The 23,916-nt window shown below is 45.4% G+C and overlaps 1 protein-coding gene across 3 annotated transcripts in view; it reads left to right on the top strand.

The window, feature by feature from the left end:
* LOC146789710 (WD repeat-containing protein 48-like) overlaps nt 1-17,790 on the top strand; it is a 391,919-nt gene extending 374,129 nt beyond the window's left edge. For all 3 annotated transcript variants that reach the window (XR_014970143.1, XM_085632045.1, XM_085632046.1), the window contains one exon: nt 16,026-17,790. Coding sequence is in view for 2 of the 3 variants with exons in the window: in XM_085632045.1 (XP_085488171.1) it covers nt 16,026-16,121 (96 nt within the window). In the remaining variant the exon portion in view is untranslated. The remainder of the gene's footprint in view (nt 1-16,025) is intronic.
* Nucleotides 17,791-23,916: the final 6,126 nt, after the last annotated feature.

The raw sequence follows: 23,916 nt of genomic DNA, 5'->3' as shown, positions 1-23,916 counted from the left end.
GCCCTGGGTACCTTAGTACCATATACTATGGACTTACAAGGGTACACCAGTAGCCAATTTTGGATGTAAAAAAGTACTTACCAGGGTCAGATTAGGGCAAAAACACAGGGGTCCTGGTTAGCAGGAGCCCTGTCAGACTAGTCAAAAACATACTGACACCAAGCAAAAAGTGGGTTTTACCATCAAAGCAGATCCTACTTTCCTACAATGACTATTCTCAAAGAAGCTCGTAGACCTACCTAGGGCATGCTACGAAGCTAAATGGAAAAGATGTTTGTTACTGTCACACTAAACTAATTAATCCATTTAAAGGCACAGTATAAAACATAATTGTTTACCGAATACATTTACAGTTCTCTGGGCTTGCATTCACATCCACTAGATTACATCTTGCAGCAGTAGCTGCCTATCTGCAAAATAGACAACACCTCTCTTTATTCAAAGTACCAGTTATTAAACCCTTCATGGAGGGTCTTAAGAGTGATTGCACCTCAGGTTCCACCTACACCCTCCTGGAATCCGAACGTTGCTCTCACAAGACTCATAGGTTCTCCATTTGAACCCCTACATAACTACCCCCTCCAATTTCTCTCTTGGATGGTGGCATTTCTAATTGCTATTACATCACTACGACGTGTTCGTAAGCTCCAGGCATTAACTTTAGAACAACCCTTCTTCCAACTTCACAGGGACAGGGTGGCCCTCCGCCCCAGCCCAAAATTCCTCTCAAGGTCTTCTTCCACTTTCCTCTCAACCAATCTATTGAGCTGCCAGTTTTCTATCCACAACCAGACTCAGTTGCTGAAAGGGCTTTCCATACATTAGACATCAAAGGAGCCATCACGTACTACATTGGTATAACTAAAACTTTTAAAAAAAAACCAATACAAATGAAAGCCTATATCCACATTTGGCATAGCCAGATGGATAGTTAAGTGCATTCAAACATGTTACGTTAAAGCCAAAACATAGTTACCTACACCCCCTAGACCACACTCTACTTGAAAAATAGGGGCTTCCATGGCTTTCCTGGGTAACATCCCACTAGCTGACCTATGCAAAGCAGCTACATGGTCTGCACCACACACCTACACAGAGCATTATTGTTGGATATTCTAGCACGCCAACAAGCTAATGTAGGACAGGAAGCGCTACAAACACTTTTTCAAATAACAGCTACTCCCACATGTTAGCCACTGCTTTGAGGAGCACTGCTTTACAGTCTATGCAAAGCATGTGTATCTACAGCTCCACATGCTTCAAACGGATTAGGTTACCCTGTAAGCTTTTGTTCGTGTCATGTAGTGGTGAAGATTCACATGCACTTACCTTCCTCCCCAGACACCTGTGGCCATTGCAGTTACCTTTACCTTCTTTTTTTGCTATACATAGACATCTCCTTACTACACTTACTTTACACTCCATTGTCACCCGCCTGCTGACAAACAATCTAACAAGTCGATGCCCCTGCGCGTTATCACCAAGAGAAGTCACAGGAACTTGTGAATCGAAAGAATTCTTCAAAGAAAAACAACTTGCACTCATCCGGATCCTACACTAGATGGCAGGAGTATGCAAAGTGTGTGAATCAACAGCACTACATGCCATGAACAGATGCTTACAGGGTAAGTAACGTACTCATTATGTGCTAATAACTTTGACCCCATTTCACTAATTTGCTTAAAGGGTTGGCAGTAAGGTACAAAAAGGGGTGGTGATGGACGGAGCATCAGAACCAATCAAACACTCACACCCAGTCCACAGATCTGGGTTTGATCCATCACCATTCTTTAGCCCACTCTGCCACCCCAGTTCAGACATGGCCATATGCAAATCAGTCTGACCCTGTGCCTCATGGCAATAGTCCAGCACGAACTGCCAAGCCATGCCTTCCCTGGACCAGAAACAAGCTTTCTAGGACCGGTTGGCAATTCGTGCTGGACTGTTCCCATGAGATAAAAGGGATGATCAAAACATCTTTTGTTCACTAATAATGTTTTGTGCTACTTGTACCTAAAAACAGAGTTGTCGTTTTGACTAGTCTTGGATTAATGAAAAGTTTATTTCTGATTTTCATGTAAAACATCTTTTTTTGTTTTTAAAACCATTGTGTTAAATTAGTGTGGCACAAAGGTGTTACTGCATTGATGGAACAAAGGGTCTTCAGCACACCAACTATTTGTTGCTTTACGAAATAAGGACACTCTCCAAACGGTATAAGTGTTTTAGCATGCATCAGGTTCTGTTTCTTTATGCTTATAGATGAGAGAATAATACCTTTAATGGGCAGATGTTGGAACACTGTTGTGGAGAAATATTTCACTAAAGGAGAGCTGTCAATAGGCTAATTAAAGAGTGATCAGTAATTTATATGCCACCCTCGCATCATTAGGTCTCGCTGAGCCAAAGGTTCGAAGAGACATTTTGTATGTGGGAATTTCAAAGTGCTGCTGGCTGGCCTAACGCTTGCGTTCACGCGATCGTGCACGCACGTAGCCGGCCGCCAGCAGCACTTTGAAAACTCGTGCGTCATCGCGATCACTTTCGCTTTCAGAGCGATCGCGATCACGATGACGCACGCGCACACACAACTCCCACTTCTCCCCCTCCCCCACCACATATTGCGTCTCCGGCCGCTCGCGCGCGGCCAACGCTTCAACAGCACTCCTAGTGGTTACCCTGCCTCTGCTCCTGCCATGAAACCTTTGTGGCCACTTCATTTTTCAGCTTGACCTGTCACTTAGTCTTTTAATCTCCCCATGCCGTTCCCTACACCACCTCCCACAACAGTGCATGCCCCCAACATCACTCCGAGGTCGCTGCTTCTTCCAGCTCATGACGATGCTTTTTCAGCTGAGAAACCTGCTGTGCCGTCCGGTCTGTCGCATAAGTAAAAACATTTTCATTAAAAACAAGCAACACCTATTACGCTCCTTGTATGTCACTGTGTTCCCGTTACTGCAGCCCACTGCTCCCCTGTCCACCTCTGACAGAACTACTAATGGACGGTCCCCATCTAACTACTGCCTACTCCAACTCAAGCAAATGCAAGAACGATTGCATTGAAAGCTCACTGGGGACTGAAGATATGGATCCCGACGCCCACCAGCAGCTGACTCGAGTGTAAGTGAGCCCAGTCCGGACCAAGTCACCGTGACCCCAAAGTGCAGCAATAGAGCAGTTGCTCACCACTCGCATGGCACCTCCGCGGCATTCATCCCGCTACTGCTGGAACCGTGTAGTAAGTATAGCGGTGTGGCCCACGATTCTCAATGCTCCTATCGTACTTGGTTAGACCAGGAAGAGTCATTTTGCAGTGCTTAACGGTAAACGGCACTTAACTGTCCGCCTTTGGGCGTCCTTTGTCCTGGGCCCACACTCCTGCTAGGACAGCGCCTTTGTGAATGGAGCACTCCCAGAAGCAACAGTTATATCTGCAGATGGTAGAAAAAGGTCTGTTAGAAAGAGGCGGGTCATGCGACATGCTAATCGATACTGTGCGAGAATCAATAACGCAGTTCGTCGTGGGCAGTAAGAGCTATATAAAGGTAATCGTACCTATTACAGCAAACTATTCCCTGTAGGGAGTCATCAGCTGTTATCCCACCAGTCTTTCCCAAATACTTCGAAGTCAATTGTCTCCCCCGACTTACGAATGGTCTAGAAATGTTCCCCATGCACCATGTTTACTCACGAGTGGGTTTCAGAAAGCATTTTTTTTTCTAGGCATGAATGTTCGATTTCATGTTTCTTTATTTAGCTTCTCTGTTCAATGTGCTCGTGATGCCGTTCTCTGATGCAATTAGGGTAAAATCACATACAGTTTGTATTTTCAGTTGTATTTTCATCACGATGGTCTGTGACATTTTCGGGCCTGTGTATGACACATCTCATTGTCGGTAAGAGCAACAAAAAAGAGCTGAAGAAAGAAAGTGGGTTGAATGGATAATACACCAGCTGCAATGTTTGTGTGTCCATCTCTACTGACAAGGTCGATAGCTTGAATTAATTCTCTCGAGTGCATATGATAATGACAGTAGCGGCTGCTACTGACTAGGGGTGGTGAGCTGGGTGAAGGTGAAACGAGGGAGGGGGGCAATAATTAAAAAATAAAAAGCACTTATCTCTTTACCGACGAACGCCGCCTCTTCTTTGTATAAACAAAAAAACGTACGGCTGACCAATGTTAAGCACACCAAATCCCAAATCAATACACAATTTCTTAATAGGTGCAAAAACACATCCAGAGCATGCCGTACTTGTGCTCTACTGGAAAACCAGATATACAAACTCTTTTACAAAGAGACGGTGCACCAAGGGAAAAAAAAGTCTTTTCAAGAATTCCAATTGTTGTTCTTTTATTTTCATTCAACTTTCAGAAAAATCAAACTCAGCCAACGCGTTTCGTTCTCTACCGGCTAGTTCAAATATTAGTCGGACTCTTAGTTTCGAAAGAAAAATGGAGCCTGTACATTGGGCCTAAATATACAACAACAAGGTTGTTCTATTTCTATCTATGATACATACAGACTGAACTAAGAGTCCGACTAATATTTGAACTAGCCGGTGACGCATTTATGATCGCATCTATATTTGGAGAGGTCGTATACAATTTTATATGAACAAACATATCACTTGGAAGTCGGCCATTTTTGAAATTTGTGGAGGTCGTTCCTTAGAAACAATCTATGCCCTGACGAAGTTCGTAGAGAACGAAACGCGTTGGCTGAGTTTGATTTTTCTGAAAGTTGAATGAAAATAAAAGAACAACAATTGGAATTCTTGAAAAGACTTTTCCCTTGGTGCACCGTCTCTTTGTAAAAGAGCCGCCTCTTCTTTGTCCGGCCTCCTGGCAGGAAGCACACAACCTCCCAGAATTCCCTGACCTGGTCTGAGCACCGTGGTTCGGTGCTCCGATAAGGGCTGGCAGGCTGTGCATGTTCTCCAACCAGGCTGTAATACAGCCTGTGTGGACAACATGCAGAGTGCGCATTACGCTTTGACCGCCCTGAGACAACAGGCCAAAGCATCATGTGCACTTTAGGTGCTGGCACCACTCCTACCCCTGTGACGCATGGGAAGCCCAGCCCCGCCACCCTGGCTTCAGCTGCAAGCTGAATGCCAAAAACCAAAATGATAATAACAAACGTTATCATTTAATTTTTTGCATTCATCTTGCAGCTGAAGCAGTGGGAGATGCTCCTCCGCCTTAGCCTTAGCGAAGGAGCCGCCACTGGATAATGATGAAAACAAGCATTTGCAATGCAATAGGTCTCGCATTTATGCGAGTTTGAGCTATTGACATTGCAAATAACAATGCCTTTTATTTTTGTTTTTGTTTTAAAAACATAAATAAAAGGCATTGTCATTTACAATGCCATTAGCTTAAACTCGGGAAACTGCGAGACCTATTGCATTGCAAATGCTTGTTTTTAGGTTGAGCCTGTGCTAGCGCGCATTCGCTGCTCTGGTGATCTGGTGTATGTACTGTACGGAGGAGAAGCCCCGCCCACATTTTTCTTTAGCTTGTGTCTGACCTTCATAAATGCTGGTGTCTAATTCCTTCATAGGCTTTTAGTCCCTCCTTATTGGCGTCAATGTCGCAATTTGTATCCTCCCATGGCTACTGGCCCCTTGACTTCGGTTCTTACTCGTAAGCACTATGTTCTTTAATGAGTTTGTCCTACATGAGGCACGATGTGCTTTTATTACATTCAGCGCTCTGTGCGCGCTTTCACTTTAAGGTGCCAGGGCAATCGCGACCACTTGTCTTTCTTTGCAGTCAGGCACCCCAGGATGCGAAGCACTCTCCATTAGAGCCCATTGTTTGGCGAAGGCCGCCCGTCTTTCTCTCTCCCTGCGTGTATGTTTCGCATTGTGCAGCCTACCCCACCGCCGCTCTCGCCTCAACAGAGCACGGCTGGGGCTGAGCTCTCTGCTGTTTTCAATCCGCCTGCATGCTCCAGCTCCGCTGCGTCACTTCCGCCCAGCCAAGCCCCGCTGTGGTTCTGCGGCTCTGTTTGCAGGAGGAGAGTGGCTGCCGCGGGTGGTAAATACAGGTATGCGGGGAGGGTTGTGCGGCCAGTGCGGGGCACATCAGACCTGGGGCGGTCACTGGACAAGAAGGGCCCAGCCCACGGACAGTGTTGGGAGCTTCAGGCGTTCCAGTTCCGCACTGTCTCTCTTCCTTAAGTCCGCGGATAAGGTCCGCCTGGGGAATACTGTTGTTCTCCAGGCCTCCCCTGCCAAGGAGTCGCCCCTGCTTGAGCTGGGCTCACCATGGCGATAGCAGGGATGCGAACACTGTGCCAAACTCCTGCGGGGGTAGGTGGGGAAGTTTGAGTGCCAAGCACTGGCTTCAAGGTCATTCTGGCAATAGGGACAGATCCAGGGGTATGTCCATCTCAACCTCGGTGAGTGTAGAGCATGACACCATGCAAATTAGTAGACGCTTTCACCATCCCTGAAACGGTTGCTTCTCGACCACTCTCACTATTGAGTTATTTTGGTACCATAAACATGAGCGGGTGTGACCTGGACCATTGAGTGGAAAACTTATTTCTTGTGTCTAAAAGTGTGAAATAGGTTATCTAGTGATGTTTTTAATGATGTATCCTGTGATCTATTTCTGTTACATTATGCAGTGTTAACAATCGAAAATTTCTATATTTATTACTAGCCTGAAGCATTGCCAACCCTATAAGGGAGTGATCCAAGGTCTGGGTTGTCTCCGGTGTGTATCGAGTGTGCAGATGTTTGTCCTGTTTTATGGCGCTGTGGGGACTCTTTAATTTATGAAATTCTATAAAGCCTGAATTCGGCACAAGGTCGTGCGTGCGTCTATTGTAGAAACTATGTTCCACAGGCATAACATAGCAACATGTCCAAAAAGTGTCTCCAAACTCGGGCAGCGCAGAGTCGTCCCCTGATTTCCCCCCCCCCCCCCCTTACCCTCCTCCCAACACCGTTGTCTGTCGCCAGAATGACACTAGCTTGGTGATTTCTTCCATAACCTAAGGTGTGCATACAGAGTTCTTATACATAAGGCAGTCGTCAAACACCTGTCCTTGGAACAAGTGGGATAAGTGCTGCATTCTTGTAATTGCTTAAGTGGGTAGCTTTTCCTCATACCCTCTCCACTTTATCCTCCCTTAACAGTTCCCAATGTATTCTCTTTCATTGATATCTCTTCTTCCCGTTTCTCCCCATCGTTATTGCCTGTTCACCCTGGAATAAAACGCTGATCCCTGCATGGTGCTTAGGAACTATAACACCACCTATTATTAGATCTCTTCTATGCTTCTGTTTTTAGTAGCAGTTTAACTCTGTGCCTGTAGATCTTGTTAATTAATTAGCATTACCTCACTTATTTAGCATATTGAGAGCAGTGCAACACGTTGCCGTTATACATATAAGAATAGCAGTATTATAAGTTTTGCTTATATATGTGTGTTGGGAATCGCTTGGGTATTGTCTGTGGAATTGGAATTTGCCTAGCATTGTGACGGTAAGTTCCAATTCTATTAAGGACCCGGAGGCGAGGATTATGCTTTGTCTCTCTTCGCTTTATTACACACAAACTTGTACAGCAGCCAGAGATTTCGAAAAATTTCCAAAATACAAAAACTACAACTCCCTACAACCAGGGAGGAACACAAATACATAGTCCTTCCATTTCCATCGCGTTAGGTACATAGCGTCCTGTTTATCCTGTCACTACCTCTTTCTTCGCGTGAGTTACGCCATTGCATTACTAGCCCTGTTTTGAGCCATTGTTTCCAGGAAAAAGCAAAAGAAAGTAAGTCGAGGAAAAAATCTCCTACGACTAATGTAAAAGTACAATAACAAACAATCTACAAGGATCATGCCAAACTGTAGGCAATCACGTCATCAATACCACAGTAAAAGGATAAATCGTTTACTTACTGCCATACGGGAGGGTTCGCACCACTGTGCCGCGGCGGGATAATCCTCGTCTCCGTGTCCTTAATAGAATTGGAACTTACCGTCACGATGCTAGGCAAATTCTGATTCTATGGCAGGACCCGAGGCTTCGGATTATGCTAGTTCAAAGCTTACTTACTACCAACTGCGCCACATCCAGCACCGGTTTAAAATAAAACCTCTTAAAAGTGGAGTCGGAAGACCAATCAGCAGCATGCATCAAATCTTCCAAACGCGCTCCCAGCGCGAAAGCTTTAGAGGCCATGGCGCCCCTGGCTGAATGGGCGCCAAACTGCTTCGTATCAATACCAGCTTCCTGCATGACCCAACATACCCACCTAGCTATGGTAGGAGAAGAGACCGCTTTGTGTGGTTTTTTGAGAGCTATCAACAGTTGTTGCTCGCCCGAAGTTCTAGCGTTAAGGCTTCATATGCCTTTAAACAGTCCACCACACACAGTTTCGGGTTATCTCTAAAAGCCGGATAGGAAACCGACCGTGAATGAGACTTAGTTCGCCGGCCGATTGTGAAAACGACCCCTTCCGGAGAAAAGGTTTGTGCCGAAATATCCAAAGCCCGGACGTCTGAAACTCTCCAACAGGAGACCAAGCACAGCAGCATAGCGAGCTTAGAAGACAACTCCTTCAAAGAAAGGAACTTATTGAGTTGCCAATAAATAAATAAATTCAACATAAGATTGACATCCCATAAAACGGAATATTGAGGCTCCGGTGGCAGTGACAACCGCATACCCCGCAAAAGTCTGCAGACTAAAGGATGTTCTCCCACCGGAGATCCGTCTGGCGGAGCATGACCCGCAGAAATTGCTGACCTGATCGCATTGATCGAACGATACGCCAACCCATCTGACGCCAACCTTGCCAAGAAATTCAAGATGGGTACGGCGTCCGCGACCATGGGATCCAGATTCCTTCGAAGGCACCAACGAACCTATCTCGACCAGGCGGATCGGTAACGTTTTGTGGTACTGTCTGCCCAAGCCTTTAACAAGAGGGTCTCAGCGTGTCTCGAAAGGCCCGGCAGCCCCCACTGGTGCCGGAAAGTCGCCGCACCATAAGGTGGAGCGTCCCCTGTGTGACTATCTGATGCGGAACTCCGTCCGGGTTCAGAAGCAGGTGAGGGCACCGGGGGAGTAGGATTGAAAAATCCCAGGAAAGTTCCAGAAGAACCGGAAACCAAACTTGAGACCTCCAACAAGGTGTCACCAGGGTTACCTCTGCCTTCTGCCGGCAGATCGGCGCCGCCGTCCTCGTTATCATGGAAAAAGGTGGAAACGCATAGCCCCGTTCCACGCTGCAATCCTGAAGGAAGGCATCCGTGGCTAGGGCCAGTGGGTCCGGTCTCCAACTGAAGAACCGGGGGACCTGATGGTCCAGCCGAGAGGCAAAGCGGTCCGCCGACAAGGGGCCCCAAAGAGTGTTCAACCACTGAAAAATTTGAGGGTCTAGTTTCCAAAGGCTGGAGTTGTAAAGATGCCTGGAATGCCAGTCCGCCACCCGATTGCTGTGGCCCGGAAGGTATTCCGCCGTGACCGAGATATGGTGGTCCAGGCAAAACCCCCAAAAGTCTTTCGCTAAATTCGCCAATGCCCAGGAACGGGTGCCTCCCAAGTGATTGACATACCGCACGGCAGAGATGTTGTCCATCTTCAAAAGGACGCAGGATTGAATCCTGTCCTTGGTCCAACATCGTACCGCAAACAAACCTGCTAGAACTTCTAAGCAGTTGATATGAAGAGCTTGCTCGTCCGAGGACCAAACCCCTCCAGTGGAGAAATCCCAGCAACGAGCGCCCCAGCCTGACCTGCTGGCGTCGGATTCTTTTACAAGGTCTGGAACCGAGTCGAAAATCGCGCGTCCGTTCCACGCCTCCATATGGGACAGCCACCATGCAATCTCCTCTTTTGCCTCTGCCGAGAGTGGAACCGAGAGATCGTACGACCGGCCCTTCCTCGAATGGTACGCCTTGAGTCGCTGGAGGGCTCAATAATGCAGGGGCCCCGGAAAGATCGCCTGAATCGAGGACGAAAGGAGACCCACCACACGAGCCAGGTGCCGCAAAGAGGTGTAAGGCTTGAAAATCGTTTGCCGCAATTCGTGGCGGATTTTCGCCATCTTCCTCGAGGGAAGCCTTAAGGACGTGTGGACTGAGTCCACTACGAACCCGAGAAATGTTACTGATTGTGAAGGTGCTAGAACCGACTTTGCCTCGTTGATGATAAAACCTAGGCTCTGTAAAAGAAACAGTTTGATTGAGCTGCCGCGATAGTATCCAAGGACATTGTGCCATAAGGAGGTCGTCCAAGTATATGCGTATGCCCTGAGCTCGGAGGAATTCCACCGCGGGATGGAGCACCTTGGTGAAGCACAAAGGGGCCGAGGAAAGACCGAATGGAAGAGCGGTGAATTTGTAAACCAGATCTCTCCAACAAAATTGAAGGAACCGTCGATTAGGGGGATGGATGGGAATCACCAAGTAAGCATCCTTCAAGTCTAAGCGTGCCATCCAGTCTGCTGGCAACAGGACGTCGCGAAGAAGATGGACCCCCTCCATCTTGAAATGACGGTACATCAACCAACCGTTGAATTCTTTGAGGTTGATAACCAGTCGGCGACCCCCGTCTGCTTTGTCTATCAGAAAAATATTGCTGAGAAAGCCCCGAGGGTGCAAAGTTGATCGGCGAATGGCTCCTTTGCGGAGCAATTCGGAGACCTCCTCGTCGATCAACTGTGCATCTGAGAAAGTAAATGTCAGCGGTCGAGGCCGTGCCTCCTGTCATGGGTTTCTGTAAAATTCTATATGGAAGCCCTGAACGGTCTGAAGAACCCATGCATCTGAGGTTATAGCTGCCCATGCATTTTGAAAAGTCGCTAGTCGACCGCCGATGCGAACTTGCACTGCTGGTATAACACTTACCACTGGAGTTGGCTCTGCCGGAATTAGACTTAAATGCTCCACGGCCTCTGAAACGCTGTCCACGCGTCGGGTAGAAGTTTGTGTAATTCGTGGTCGACTTATACTGTCCGCGACCAGAGCCTTGTCCCGTTGAGGGATTTTGTTGGAAACCTCGGCTGGACGAGCGGCCCCTGCCTCGTCCGGCACTGACGAAAACCCGCTGATTAAATACTATCTTGATGCTGGATTGAGCCTTGTCCAGCGAAGTGAATGTAGAAACAAACTTGCCTAATTCTTTAATGAAGCGCTCCCCGAACAAGCCACCCTGTGCCACCGCTCCAGCTTCCGAGGAGGCCAGGTCTCCCAGCTTTGGATCAAGCTTAATAAACAATGAGCGACGACGCTCGGTTGAAAGGGCGCAATTAACGTTGCCCATAAATATAATAGCCCACTGGGCCCAATTGGAGGGAACTTCTGGGGAAATGGGGGACCCTGACACCTTTGCCTCCTCCGCCATGTCTAATATCTTCGTCATCAGTCCGATAGCGTCGAGGAGCCTGTCCTGACAGGACCTCCAGGATCTATCTATACCCTTCCTAGGGTCCTTCACATACTTAGCCAGAAATGTGGCTGTTTTTGGATCCAATTCCGGCGTAGAAGCTATTTTGTCGGGCAGGGAAGGCCTCGGACACTCTGCTCGTAAACAAGCCCTGGCCGTAGACCGGGGGTGCATAATCTCGTCAGGATTAAGCATGTCCGCATCCTCCTCCAGCGGCACAGAAGTAGAAGGATTAGAAGACGGCCGCCACGGACGAGAAGATCCCGCCTCCTCGTCCGTGTCCCCTTGAGTATCATCATGACCTGACCCGGGGGAAGGAGGATCCAGAGTATCCTGAGGGGCGTCCATTGGAGGAGTCGCTTGGACGGCCAACGACGTTTTAGCCAAAAACGCTGTCTTTAGACGCGCAAAAGCATCCACGTCCACCCCTTCTGGGTGCTGTATTTTGGACGGCGGAGGACCCTCTGCAGGCTGCCCGCTGGAAGGCACCGGAGGATCAGACCGCGCCGCAGCCAACCTATTGCATTCCTGCACAATTCTGTCAGAAAGGCGCTGCTCCATAGGACCAACAACCTCATGGACCACCCGATAAATGGAAGAGTCCACGGCGTCAAAACATTCCTCATCCCAGGGCATATACTCCTGGACTTCCTCCTCGTAATAACCTGAGCAGCCATCCATAATGCAATAGAAGGTAAGTAACAATTGAATACAAACATAAGTGCACCGCACAGACAGGTGGCTAAAGGTAGGAGAACTACCAAATGGGGGCAGGCCGAGGACCCCAACGATCACAATGGGCTTGCACCAACCCAGAACGTGCTACTGCCCTCAGAACCCTGACAGAGCTAAACTGCCTCCCTGCGCGTTACTATTTAAAGTGAATGCAAAGTAATTGCTGAAAATGGTTATTGGCGCGTATAACGCGAGTGTACTGTTCAATTAGGGCCCACAATATGCACAAGAAACACCAGCGCCACTTCGCGCGTTCAGCGCGGGTAAACCCGCTATACGGACACCCACCGGGGCATTCAATCGAGAATTGCGGGAAATACAGTCTGTTAATATGGACGTCTAAGGTGAGGCAGCAATGGGGACAAGGCTCCGATCCGTTACTGTCGCGGCGCGGAGAGCAACGAGACGAGCGAGTCCCCCTAGTGGCCCGAGAAGGCGCCGCAACAGCAGGGGGAGTGCCGGCCGCGTAGGAGCGGAAAAAACGTTCCCGCGGCCGGCTTAGGACTCTGAAATGGGAACACAATGGAACGCTCACATTAATTCGCACGTACAATCTTAAAAGAAATCATAGCGCTCACATTAACCCCAAAATATAGAACAAAGAAAGGAAACAACTTATCTGGCTGCGGGAGCAGCGAAGAAAGAGGAAGTGACAGGATAAACAGGACGCTATGTACCTAACGCGATGGAAACGGAATAAGGACTATGTATTCGTGTTCCTCCCTGGTTGTAGGGAGTTGTAGTATTGTAGTTTTTGTATTAATATGGTCCTTTTCGAAATTTTTCAAAATCTCTATGGCTGCTGTACAAGTTTGTGTAATAAAGCGAAGAGAGACCAAGCATAATCCGAAGCCTCCGGTCCTGCCATAGAATTACGTTTGACAGCAGACATTCATTACTTTTAGGTCAGGAATACAGAACTGGTTAGGTCGTGCTTGCCCCATGTAAACAAATCTTATAAATAAAAAATACCTATATATGTACATAGGAGGTGCTTTGCTACTGCCCTTTTTAGGGCTTGCGCCTGCTTGCAGTGCGCAGCACTGCTCGCGCAGCGTGAGCCCTTTAGTAGGGGGTTTCAAAATGTACCTAGAATTGGCACAAGCTTGTGCGCGTGCATTTTCTTTTGTTAGGGGATTGGCTTGTGCATGTATTTCACAAACCGAGCACGCAATAGGCCAAAGGCGGGCACATTGCTCCGCCCATGGCTTATTGGGGTCTGTTACACGCACCTGCCGTCACGTGGTTTCAATTATCGTGCCCAGACACGGGCGTGATAATTGAAGCCACATGTCTCGCTGTGGCTTCTCCTTTTTTGGATCCATTTCACGGGGAAGTAAGTAAATGAAAAACCACTGACCTAGTGTTCTGTGTTGGAGTTGCATTAATATAGCTCTTATTACCCGCTATGAGGCACTGGAGAGCTCGCTGAATGGGTAGCATACTACAGCAAGGAGTGTGCTCGGAAAAAATGTTGGATGTGGCAATTGTTTTGGTGGTATGCGTGATGAGCAGTCTAATGCACTAATCGTGTCGCTATGGTAATGTAACTTACGTCTGTAGTGGAATGAAGTAGGGTGAAGAGAGTTTCACATGTTTGTTCTTGTGTACCATGGGTTACCAGTTGTGGCACTTTTCCAAGTGTGGCTGCTGGAATAGCCTTTTGTTACATTTTGGAAACAATCTAAGAAGGACGCTTTCTTTAAAAATATTCGACCTTCGAGGAGCTGCGGGGAGTGAGTCCGTTCGAAACCGACCTTCTGGAATTTTCACCTGGATGAGAGAATAGGTCTCATACTGTGCTTCAATGGCAGTAAGACTCAAGTGTTCGCAGACTGCTTGTACCTCTCCCGGCTCTCACAGATGGAGGAGACTGACATGGGTTCGACTGACCAGAATGGTTCAGCCCATGTTGAGGGCGCGTACCCTACCAATTTGACAATCGACGCAATCTCACCTGGTCGATATCCTACCAGCTTGGGGAGTGCCCAAGGCAACGTTTTGGCATCAACCTTTGCGAAGGTACTTCCACGCGCCATGCCTCTGCTGCAGTGCAGAGCAAGCCCTCTGTCACGCAGCGCATATGTTGAACTTGTGCCAGGTGCTGTCCCTTGCGGCACCGGGTGCCACAGAGCACACCACTTGGGGAGGGAGAGGATGCCTGCGGTGAGGGCACTGCTCTAGTATTCTTAGTGGAAGGCCTCGGGCTCCTGTAACTTTAACAGTGGGATGCGCGCGTGTAACAGACGGGGGCAGTAGTGCGAACCCCCAATGACTGCAGTCCTCATGCAGCTACCAATGCGGGGCAGTTGTCTCCTGTTCTATACCTTGAGAGATGCTGTTAACCAACGCCCGGCTAACTCCAGGGCCTTGGCGTTGAGGACCATAATGGATGCCGGTGCTGTCCAAATTAAGTAAAAGACAAATTATGCAGCACATTTTGTGGTAGTATTATTTAATTACTGTCATTTTTAAAATGATTAACACTGTTTGGATGCAGGTTTCACCTCATTAGCACCAGTATACCATCCAGATGCAGTAATAATAAACAGAAAGGTGACCAATCAACCTTTGCGAAGGTACTTCCACTGCACAACAAAACGTGTTGCTGCATATTTGGTAACTTTTGCAGATTATGCAGCAGATAGTGGCTTATATGGCAAATGCGGTAAATTACTTTGTATATGCGGAAAACGCAGCAGCTGCGTATTCACATAATTCCTGTGGCCATTCTTATATTTGTATCTTTCACTTCTGTGTTAGTGAGAGTATGGCATAGTTTGTTCTAAATCTCGCTAGAAACTCTATTTCTTTCTATTGCCCTGCATTGACAGTTCAGACCGAACCGTCGCATTATTAAAGTTTGAGCGATTGGTGTTGCATTATTTAGCAATGCCAATAGCTCAAACTTTAATAATGTGAGCCCTATTGCATTGCAAATGCTTGTTATTTATTGGTGTGGTCAGCAGTCATTAACACTTTTGCTTACGCCCACCACAGCATTCAACAGGGGATGATGGGACTGCTCACACTAGCCATTGGATCTTTCTGATCACACATGCACATCTTTCTAACAAGCATTTGCAATGCAAAAGGTCTCACATTTGCTACAAGCAAGGCTGGCAGTAAAAGAACCGCAATTACTTGCCAGCCTTGCTTTTCGTAATCCCCGACTATGAGTACAAAGTATGTGTTTATGCACCACTTGTAGGTTTAAAAAATATATAAATCAAAGGCATTGTCATTTACAACGCCAATATCTCAAAATATAATAAATGCAAGACATATTGCATTGCAAATGCTTGTTATAGTATGGTGTTGACATTGGCGTAGCGTTTCTGCCATTAGTAAGGCCTTTTAGCTCAGTGGCCTTTCTGGGGTTGCCTCTGCATGAGATTCTTAGGTTTCTTCCTCACACCACAGTCCCAGCCTTCTTTGCTGATCTGGACAGAGTGTCCTGGTCCATTTCCTGTTTTGCAGCATTGTTCTGTTGGTGTCAGATTGTGCTGTATGAGGGACTTCAATATGTTGTGCTGTGAAGCATTAAATTGTGCCATCTGTTTAAAATAAATAATTCTTAGCAAATCTGCCAGAGGTATTCAATAATCCTTGTAAAGTTTAAAAAATATATATACATTTCAAGAAGTTGTAATCCTCAGGGTGTCCGGTGTAACTCGTAAGTAACTTTTTTCCTTTCTTTTCAAACGTTAGATGCTTGGTAGAAATAGAATGTAATGTATTTGTGATTTTCAAATCTTTTTCGTAGTTCTTTATAGATCTACTTTATCATTTCATTTGTGCTGGGTTTAAACTGCAAAGTCCCCTAGTAACACAGGTATACAGAAAGACTAAATTCTTCTCTTTTTCTCAGGTATTGGATCCCAATATGGACCTTCGAACTGTGAAGCACTTAATTTGGAAGAGTGGAGGTGATCTTACTCTTCATTATAGGCAGAAATCAACATGAAAAGACTCAGATGGTTATTGTTTTCTTTGATCTTAATGTACTGGTTCAGAGAGTAGTACTGTAGGCGCTCTCTGGCCCTTTGAGGTTATCAAGACTTCCAGCGAGTGATTTGGTATGGGCAGAACTTGTACATTGAATTGAAGTGACTGTGACACCTGTAACATTGGAGGAGAAGAAAGGATCTGCCAAGATGAGGATGATGCGTTGGAGTGGCTCATGTTCGTAAGATTTACGGGAAGTCAACCTGTGCCCGTCATTATCTAAACAATGTATGTCCTCCTTATGTATATCCATAACATAATTTAATCATCTTTATGCGTGATATGAAACACTATTTTGCCCATAGTTACTGTTAAGTCGATTTCCAAGCATGCACGCTCTTTTTAAGTACATTCCATCGTTAATGTATTCTGACCCTATTTTAACAGGTTTTTTTTTCCCACAGGAAAAAACAGCACATGCTTACATTCGAAACTAGTATATTCTGCACAACCTGAATCCACTTTTAACTCTGAAATAAGTATAGATTACCAGATTTGTTTAATTTCATAATCTCAAACATGCTATTGCAGCAAGGGTGATCTGCATCATTAGGATCAACTTTATGTAGCAGGGTGAATTGTGATGCTGTGCATCATAATTGAACAAGATATCTGTAAAACATTTTAGATGGCTGGAAAATCTAGTTCAAGTCCTGCATACTCTCTCAATGACATTTAAAAAGTCTTTCTGTGAAGAAGACGGGCAGCTGTTCTCTTATATATGGTATCTTTTTACCATTATACCTACTCCCAATTAATTTATGAATTCCCTACTGTTTGTTCATTATAAAAATAGCAAAGCAAATAAATATAATATTTAGAATATGAAAATGAGTATTGATTTTGTTACTAAAGCTGGATACAGATCTTTTTTCATTCTGCGATCTTCCCAATCAGTCATATACTTGAATGTCTACTAAACCTATCAGACTTCACAATTCCGCCTTTCCAGGGTCTTTAATTGCCATTCTAACCCAAAAAACAGTTTCTGAAATGTGGCAGTATATTGTATCAGCATTCCAAATGTTTAGAAATATAGGTACATTTTACTGGCATATAGCTTACACTTTATTAGGAGCAGGTACGCTTCTTTATCCCATCTATCCCAGCCATATTTAAATTGAAACCACTGGAAATTAAAGACTGGGCAAGGTAAAAGATAAGGTATATTTTTTATCTTAGATTGATGGTGGGCAGAGATAGATTCCATAAATTCTTTGTTACTTTAACATTTTGTGGTGTTGGCTATCCAAGATTGTATAATTTTGATACGTTATACTAATTTGTTTCCAGGTTCACATTTTTGTTCAGCATCATACATTTTTGTCTCTGAAGTACTAAATATTATTAATTGTAATTGTTTTAATACAAACTTTCCTGTTACTTTTAATCATGTCTGATTCAATATTTGTTCTTATAAGCATGTGTCCTTCCTAGTAGTCTATTCCAAACCTTTTTCTTGTCTCATTTTCGTGGTTTAAAATGTGATGACATTTCACAACAACCAATCCCACTACTCCCTGCCCCCTTTAATAGATTAAAATCTGGTAGAATGGAAGAAACCTGTCTGCAATGCCAAGAGATCTGTATTGAATGGATGTATATAATAAAATTATTTTTTTTAAGTATTTCTAATGTTTAAGCATGTTTATTATATTCCTAACGTGTCAAAAAGAACCACAATTTTTGCAAATTAGACTGAGAACTGGACACTGTATAAGAACTGCTGTGCCAAGATAGATGTACCTAATACCTTAATACTGTTAACCCTGCATAGATTCCATTTTTAAGTCTGATTCTAATGTCTTCAGCAAAATCAACTGTACTTAACAGAACCAGTATGTTTGAACCAGTGCTCATGTGCATTTTTAAAATACTTCTAGTCAAAGCAAAAATCGCCTGTAAACTACTTTGTGTGTATGTGAAACAGTAAGCAATCTATGGAGCAGCCCTACAACACTTCGAGAACAGTATCAACATCTACAACTCACAAGTCAACTCCCAAAATGGAACTTCTAAAAATTCATCATTGTCAAATCCTCAGCAATGGAATAATCCTTCTGGCACTACCCCAGCAACCAGACCTGACTTCTGAAAAGTACCTCAAACAACCCAATGTGACCGATTTCAGATGACTGCTCAAGACATTGAAGTGTTTAAGAATTCAAACTGTTTTCCTATCTTTGAGTTGAACGTCAGTCAGTGAAAACAGCTTATCTCCCTTCCACTTTTCAGAGTTCTCAACATCACAGGTATATTTTGCTCTTCAGGTCTAGGGAATTATAAACAACAACAAAAAGTCCCTAGGAAGGAATGAATGAAAAAAGCAATCAATAAGGACCCAATCAGTGCTTATTTTTAAAGACTTGTCCAGCCGGACAGTGGTCATAAATTTTACTGATACAGTAATGAAGCAAAATTATCAAAGAAATTCTCAAAGTAGGACACAAGCCTGTGTCCCGTACAAATAATAGGGAGAGGAACAGAAACAACAAAAATGTCCAGGCAAAAAACGTTTGTTGCAAATGGCAGGAATAGAGAGTGAACAAACAAACATTACATGGGACACCCTTATGTATCATGTTATAGAGAACAGTGGTCCCTATTCAGGAGGAATACAGTGTGATAGATAACCATACACTTAGAATAGAATGTATGTCTTTTGTCCAGCCGGACAAGAATTTATTTTCATAGTATTTTTCAAAAGTAGTATCAAATAAAACATTCAAATGACAAGTGGGCACAGCCGTGACCAACAGAACACAAGACAGAACAATGAACACAGAATTGGCCAAAAGGCAAGCCAAAATGGGTCTGTACAGTTGTTCTCAGTATAGACAGACACAAATTAATCATTTAACACCGTTGCACAATGTGTTATAGCTTGAGTCTTGTGCATAGGGTGTTTGGGTGTCGACGACGTTTCGATGCCACATTAAATATAGGGCATCATCTTCAGGACAAACAAATAATGCACTGCTGTCTTGATAATATATCACAACTTTTTACAATTCTTTACATACAAAAAAGGAACAATGTCATATATGCGATCTTCTGTCCCTGTAATAAGATTTACATTGGCCAGACGACGCAAAAGATCCGCCTTCGAATTTCTCAACATCGCAGTAGAATTAGATGTAAAATCCTCACAGCACCATTGTTTGAACATTTCCTGGAAAAGAAACACTCCGAGGATGAAATTCGGTGGACTGTCATTTCTGCTGTGAAATTGCCTCCAAGAGGAGGTGATATCGTGAAAACACTGAACAGAGAGGAACTAAAATGGATTTTGAAGACAGATAGCTTCAACTCGGGATTGAACAGACATGAGGACTGGTCCACAACTATTTGATCTGTAACTCTGTTCTCCCCATTGACTAAGAAATCAATTGTACAATTCAATGAGCAATTACTGGTAATGCTTTTAACTCCTGTCTGTCCAATTGTTTCCATGTCTGGTTTTCTACTGCCTCCTGGCTTTTTGCAACTACTGCAAATACTTCATTTTACCTTCTCTAATTCCTTTGGAATTATAACTAGCACCTTATTGTCACCGTGTACGCAATCACCCAACCTGTCATCTACTCTTTATCCTATTTTCCCTCTCTGTAACACTTCCTTTTTTTCTCTATTATTTTCTCAATTACAACACTGTTTTCTTTTTCTTCAGCCCTTTACAAGATGGCAACCTTCTTTCCATCTTGTCCTTTCTCCCTTTTTACGCCCCTGCTCGGGTCGACCAACCAGCGGCCTTTCCCTGCCCTTAACACAGTCCTGTTCTTCCACCCATGGCAGCAGCCGTATCACCGGACCTCTCTCTTCCCGCATTGACGGATAGTAACGAATCTTCTATCTTACCGGTGAGCCTTCCCGCCCTCCCGTTTCTATTCTGATGACACTACTCCTTGCCGATGGCCCCTAATCCCTTTTTTTCCTCATAGCGCAATTCCGTGGACAAACTCCAGCCCTCCTGACGATCCGGCAATCAGGCTATCCCTACAGTCGCGGCTCTTGCCGCTACTACGGATCGCGCACCCCGCACTGACGGACCTGTGCATTACTCTACCACCCCGGTGAGCCCTCCCGTTCTCCCTACCCCACTCTGCTGGCGCTACTTCTTGTCTTGGCTTTTAATTCCCTTCTTCTCTCCACAGTGTACCCACATGTTACTCCAAGTCCTCCTGACGATTCCTCTTATTTACGGCTCCAACCGCCTCCAATTTCTGTTCCGTACTTATTCTCACTCACGTTACGGTGAGTTTACTCGCCCCTGTCGTTCTATCTTCCTTGTCCCCCCTTGTTCGAACTACACCTAATCTTTACCTTCTATTTGCACACAGAGCACTCCACATTGGCACCGCCTCCTGCGGTTAGTCTTACGTACCCGCTCATGATCCGTCACTACTTGGTTCTCGCCATCCTTCTAGCACCGCCTGTCCTCACAATTGGTTCATCTTATATATTCGGGTTAGTCACTCCTTATCTGCCGCATGTCCTGATAAATTCTTCATTACAGCTTCTCTGTCACAAGGTTATTCTTAAACCTTAGTCCTTCGCACTCCCTCCCCTTGGCATGTATACTTACCGGACAGCCTTCTGTCCTAACAATTTTGTTTTGCTACATATATTGTCTGCATCGACGGTCGAATTACCTGGTTGTCACTATGCACAGTATACCTCTGATTTCTCGGACATTGATTAAGGTCTTATGATGACCTTCTTCTTCCTAACGCCACTTAATTCTGTACTTAGCTGTCTGGAATTTACCTTCTCACTGGTCTGCATGGTTATTTTGGAAACTGATCCCAAATACACCTCGTAAGATTCTTGACACCGTGTACATTCACTATTGTGTGAGTATATCTGCCCCCCTTTCTTTTCCTTCTTATTCGTTTCTTCATCACTCTTTGCTCCTGGATATAAGATGACGTACAGTATTGTGTTTGATCAGACTTTTTAACCCCCTTTTTAATCATGTTTATTGAATTATTACTTTCTAACTGTTATCTTGCTTTTCTCTCTTTTCTTCCCTCCTATTTTTTAAGGCGATTCAGGTTTAACTGTACAGGCATAATCAATGTTGTCCTGATGATGATCCTAATATTTCGTTTGTAGGATCGAAACGCCGTCGACACTTATAAACACCCTATATGTTCTTAGCAATACTAAGTATGATACATAAGGGTGTCCCATGTAATGTTTGTTAGTTCACTCTCTATTCCTGCCATTTGCAACAAACGTTTTTTGCCTGAACCTTTTTGTTGTTTCTGTTCCTCTCCCTATTATTTGTACGGGACACAGGCTTGTGTCCTACTTTGAGAATTTCTTTGATAATTTTGCTTCATTACTGTATCAGTAAAATTTATGACCACTGTCCGGCTGGATAAGTCTTTAAAAATAAGCACTGATTGGGTCCTTATTGATTGCTTTCTTCATTCATTCCTTCCTAGGGACTTTTTGTTGTTTATAATTACGTAATTCCCAGGGTCCCTGGTCGACCTTATATGGGTGCTCTTGTTGCTATTTAAATATATCTTCAGATCTAGGGAGCTTATGAATTTACTCGAGTGGGACATATCTTAAAAGGGATGTAGACAATACGTTAGACACCCTTCTATCTTAGATGTCTCACACCATGGAGCACTATGTTATACTTAGTCTTAATGGCTGCGTTCATTGCAAAGTTTCACACCTGGGACTCATCATTCTTCCATAGAACTATGACATTTTGTCTAAGAGTGGTAGATGCATGCTATACACATTCTATACAAGTGCTAAGTAACATAGGTTTTCAGATCTGTGCTTAGAAGATACATTTGGTACACTAAAAGTACACCTAAAAGATAGAAATGGTGTGTATTTCGATGAATTAATATCCATGCTTCATTTTCTACCATCAAACAGGGTTTTCAGAAGCAACTAAAACTCTAAAGAAATGCTTCTATTTGTAGAATGTATTGGCTGCAGAAACACCTCCTGTGCACACTCCTGCCATCTAGTGTTGGGCCCGGACGCTGCAATTTGTTTTTCTCAAGGGTTATGGTCTGCGTCATAGCTCCTCCACCCTGAGGCAATGTGCATGTTGAATGGCTCCTTTTGTTAGATTAGATACTTAATGGAGAAAACAAGATTGGAAATCGACAGCAAAAACTGTTGGAACCGTGTAGGAGTCAATCAGAAAGCAACCAACTTCGACATCATTGCCTTCTACACCTATTGAGAATGCTGGTCTCCGGTTAATGGAGGCTGAAAAGGACACTCTTTAGAATGTGCTCTCAGTGTCGGGCGAAGTACGCCTACTCTGACACCCACAACGTCTGTAACCTGTGTTGATCGCCGGAGCACAAATAGGACTGTGCCATGTGCGACATATTTGAAAATAAGAAAGCACTTTGAAGCAGATTGGATTGGCGAGGCTAGCCCACAATATGAAGATACCAACGGAGGCGGAGTCTTCCCTTAAAGAACCCCACCAGCTTCACACCAGCGAAGGTGAGATGGATGCCGATGTCACAACTGGAGGAAGGTATGTTATCGCCATCCCCTTCTGATGCCTCCAATGAGTCCAGTGGGTGTGAAGAGTCGGATGTGCAGGTCGATGACACAACGCACTTAGCTCCGCTGCCAGGGTCGGGCCCGGACGAAAATGACTTCAAGGGTCGTAGGTACAATTAACCCACCCCGCTAGAAGAAAATCCTACATAAGTTTCCTCCTCAAGGCCACGGTGCACCACATCCCTCGGGCTCTTGTCGACACTGAGAGCGTGCCTCAGAGCCAAGACAGGACGAAAATATTCTCTATCCCGATCTGGTGACAAGGCCTACAGAGAGGCATGGAGCCCACACCAGGCTGACATCGATGTCAAAACAACCATCGACCTCGAGCCACAAAACGCCCATGCCATTCTTCGGCACAGGACAACCACTCGAAGCCGAATAAGTGATCGGTGTCAGGCTATAAGGATTCAAAACACTCCTCTACTCCCACTTAAAAGATCACGGTCTGTCTTTGAATTAGAAGAAAACCATGACTCCATCAGTGCCAGAGAAACAGCCTACAGTATCGCAAAAACCAATAATGCAGGCAGAAGGGAATGTTTTTGAAGGCCTTCACTAATCCATGCAGAAGCGGCACCATAACTAAACGTCCAAAAGACAAAGTCAGGACTTAGATTTTCCACAGCCACTACCAAAAAAGGTAGCAACAGAACATAGGGCCACAAGCTCCATGCCGTTAAGTCAACCTGTCACCACACACGGTTACCCGAGAATGGCGGGGCCGGTATCGGCCCTGCCGCAGATATGGCAGGGCACCGACCCCCTCCCCTCGCCTGCTCGCCCGGCCCGGCGCGTTGCACCGCGTCAGTATGACGTGGTGGGCGCACCGCGCTGGGGATTGGCTGGTGGGGGCGAACCCTTGGCCCGGAAGCGAATAAGGCGCTTCCGGGTCAAGGGGGGGCAGGGGATAGGCCAGTTAGAACTGGCCTGTCCCCAGTAGTAAGAATAAAAGGCCGGGGAGCGCGGGACTCGGACTCTTTGTCCCGCGCTCTCAGGCATACGGCACGCAGCCTCTGGGAGGCTGCTAACTTTTTTTTAACTTTATTTTACTGCAGGTCTTCGTGTTTACGGATTTCGTAGAGGAAGCGCGTCGCTGAAGACTCGGGCGGAGAGCGGGACTTGGAAGCTGTGCTGCGTCACTGAAGGACCATGGAGGTTGCCTTATCGAGATTCGCGGGATGCCCAGTCCCTGCGTC

The sequence above is a fragment of the Triturus cristatus genome, chromosome 10, assembly GCF_964204655.1.
Source record: "Triturus cristatus chromosome 10, aTriCri1.1, whole genome shotgun sequence".
NCBI lineage: Eukaryota > Metazoa > Chordata > Amphibia > Caudata > Salamandridae > Triturus > Triturus cristatus.
Note: the sequence above shows the minus strand (reverse complement) of the source record. Positions and strands in the feature narration are given on the sequence as shown.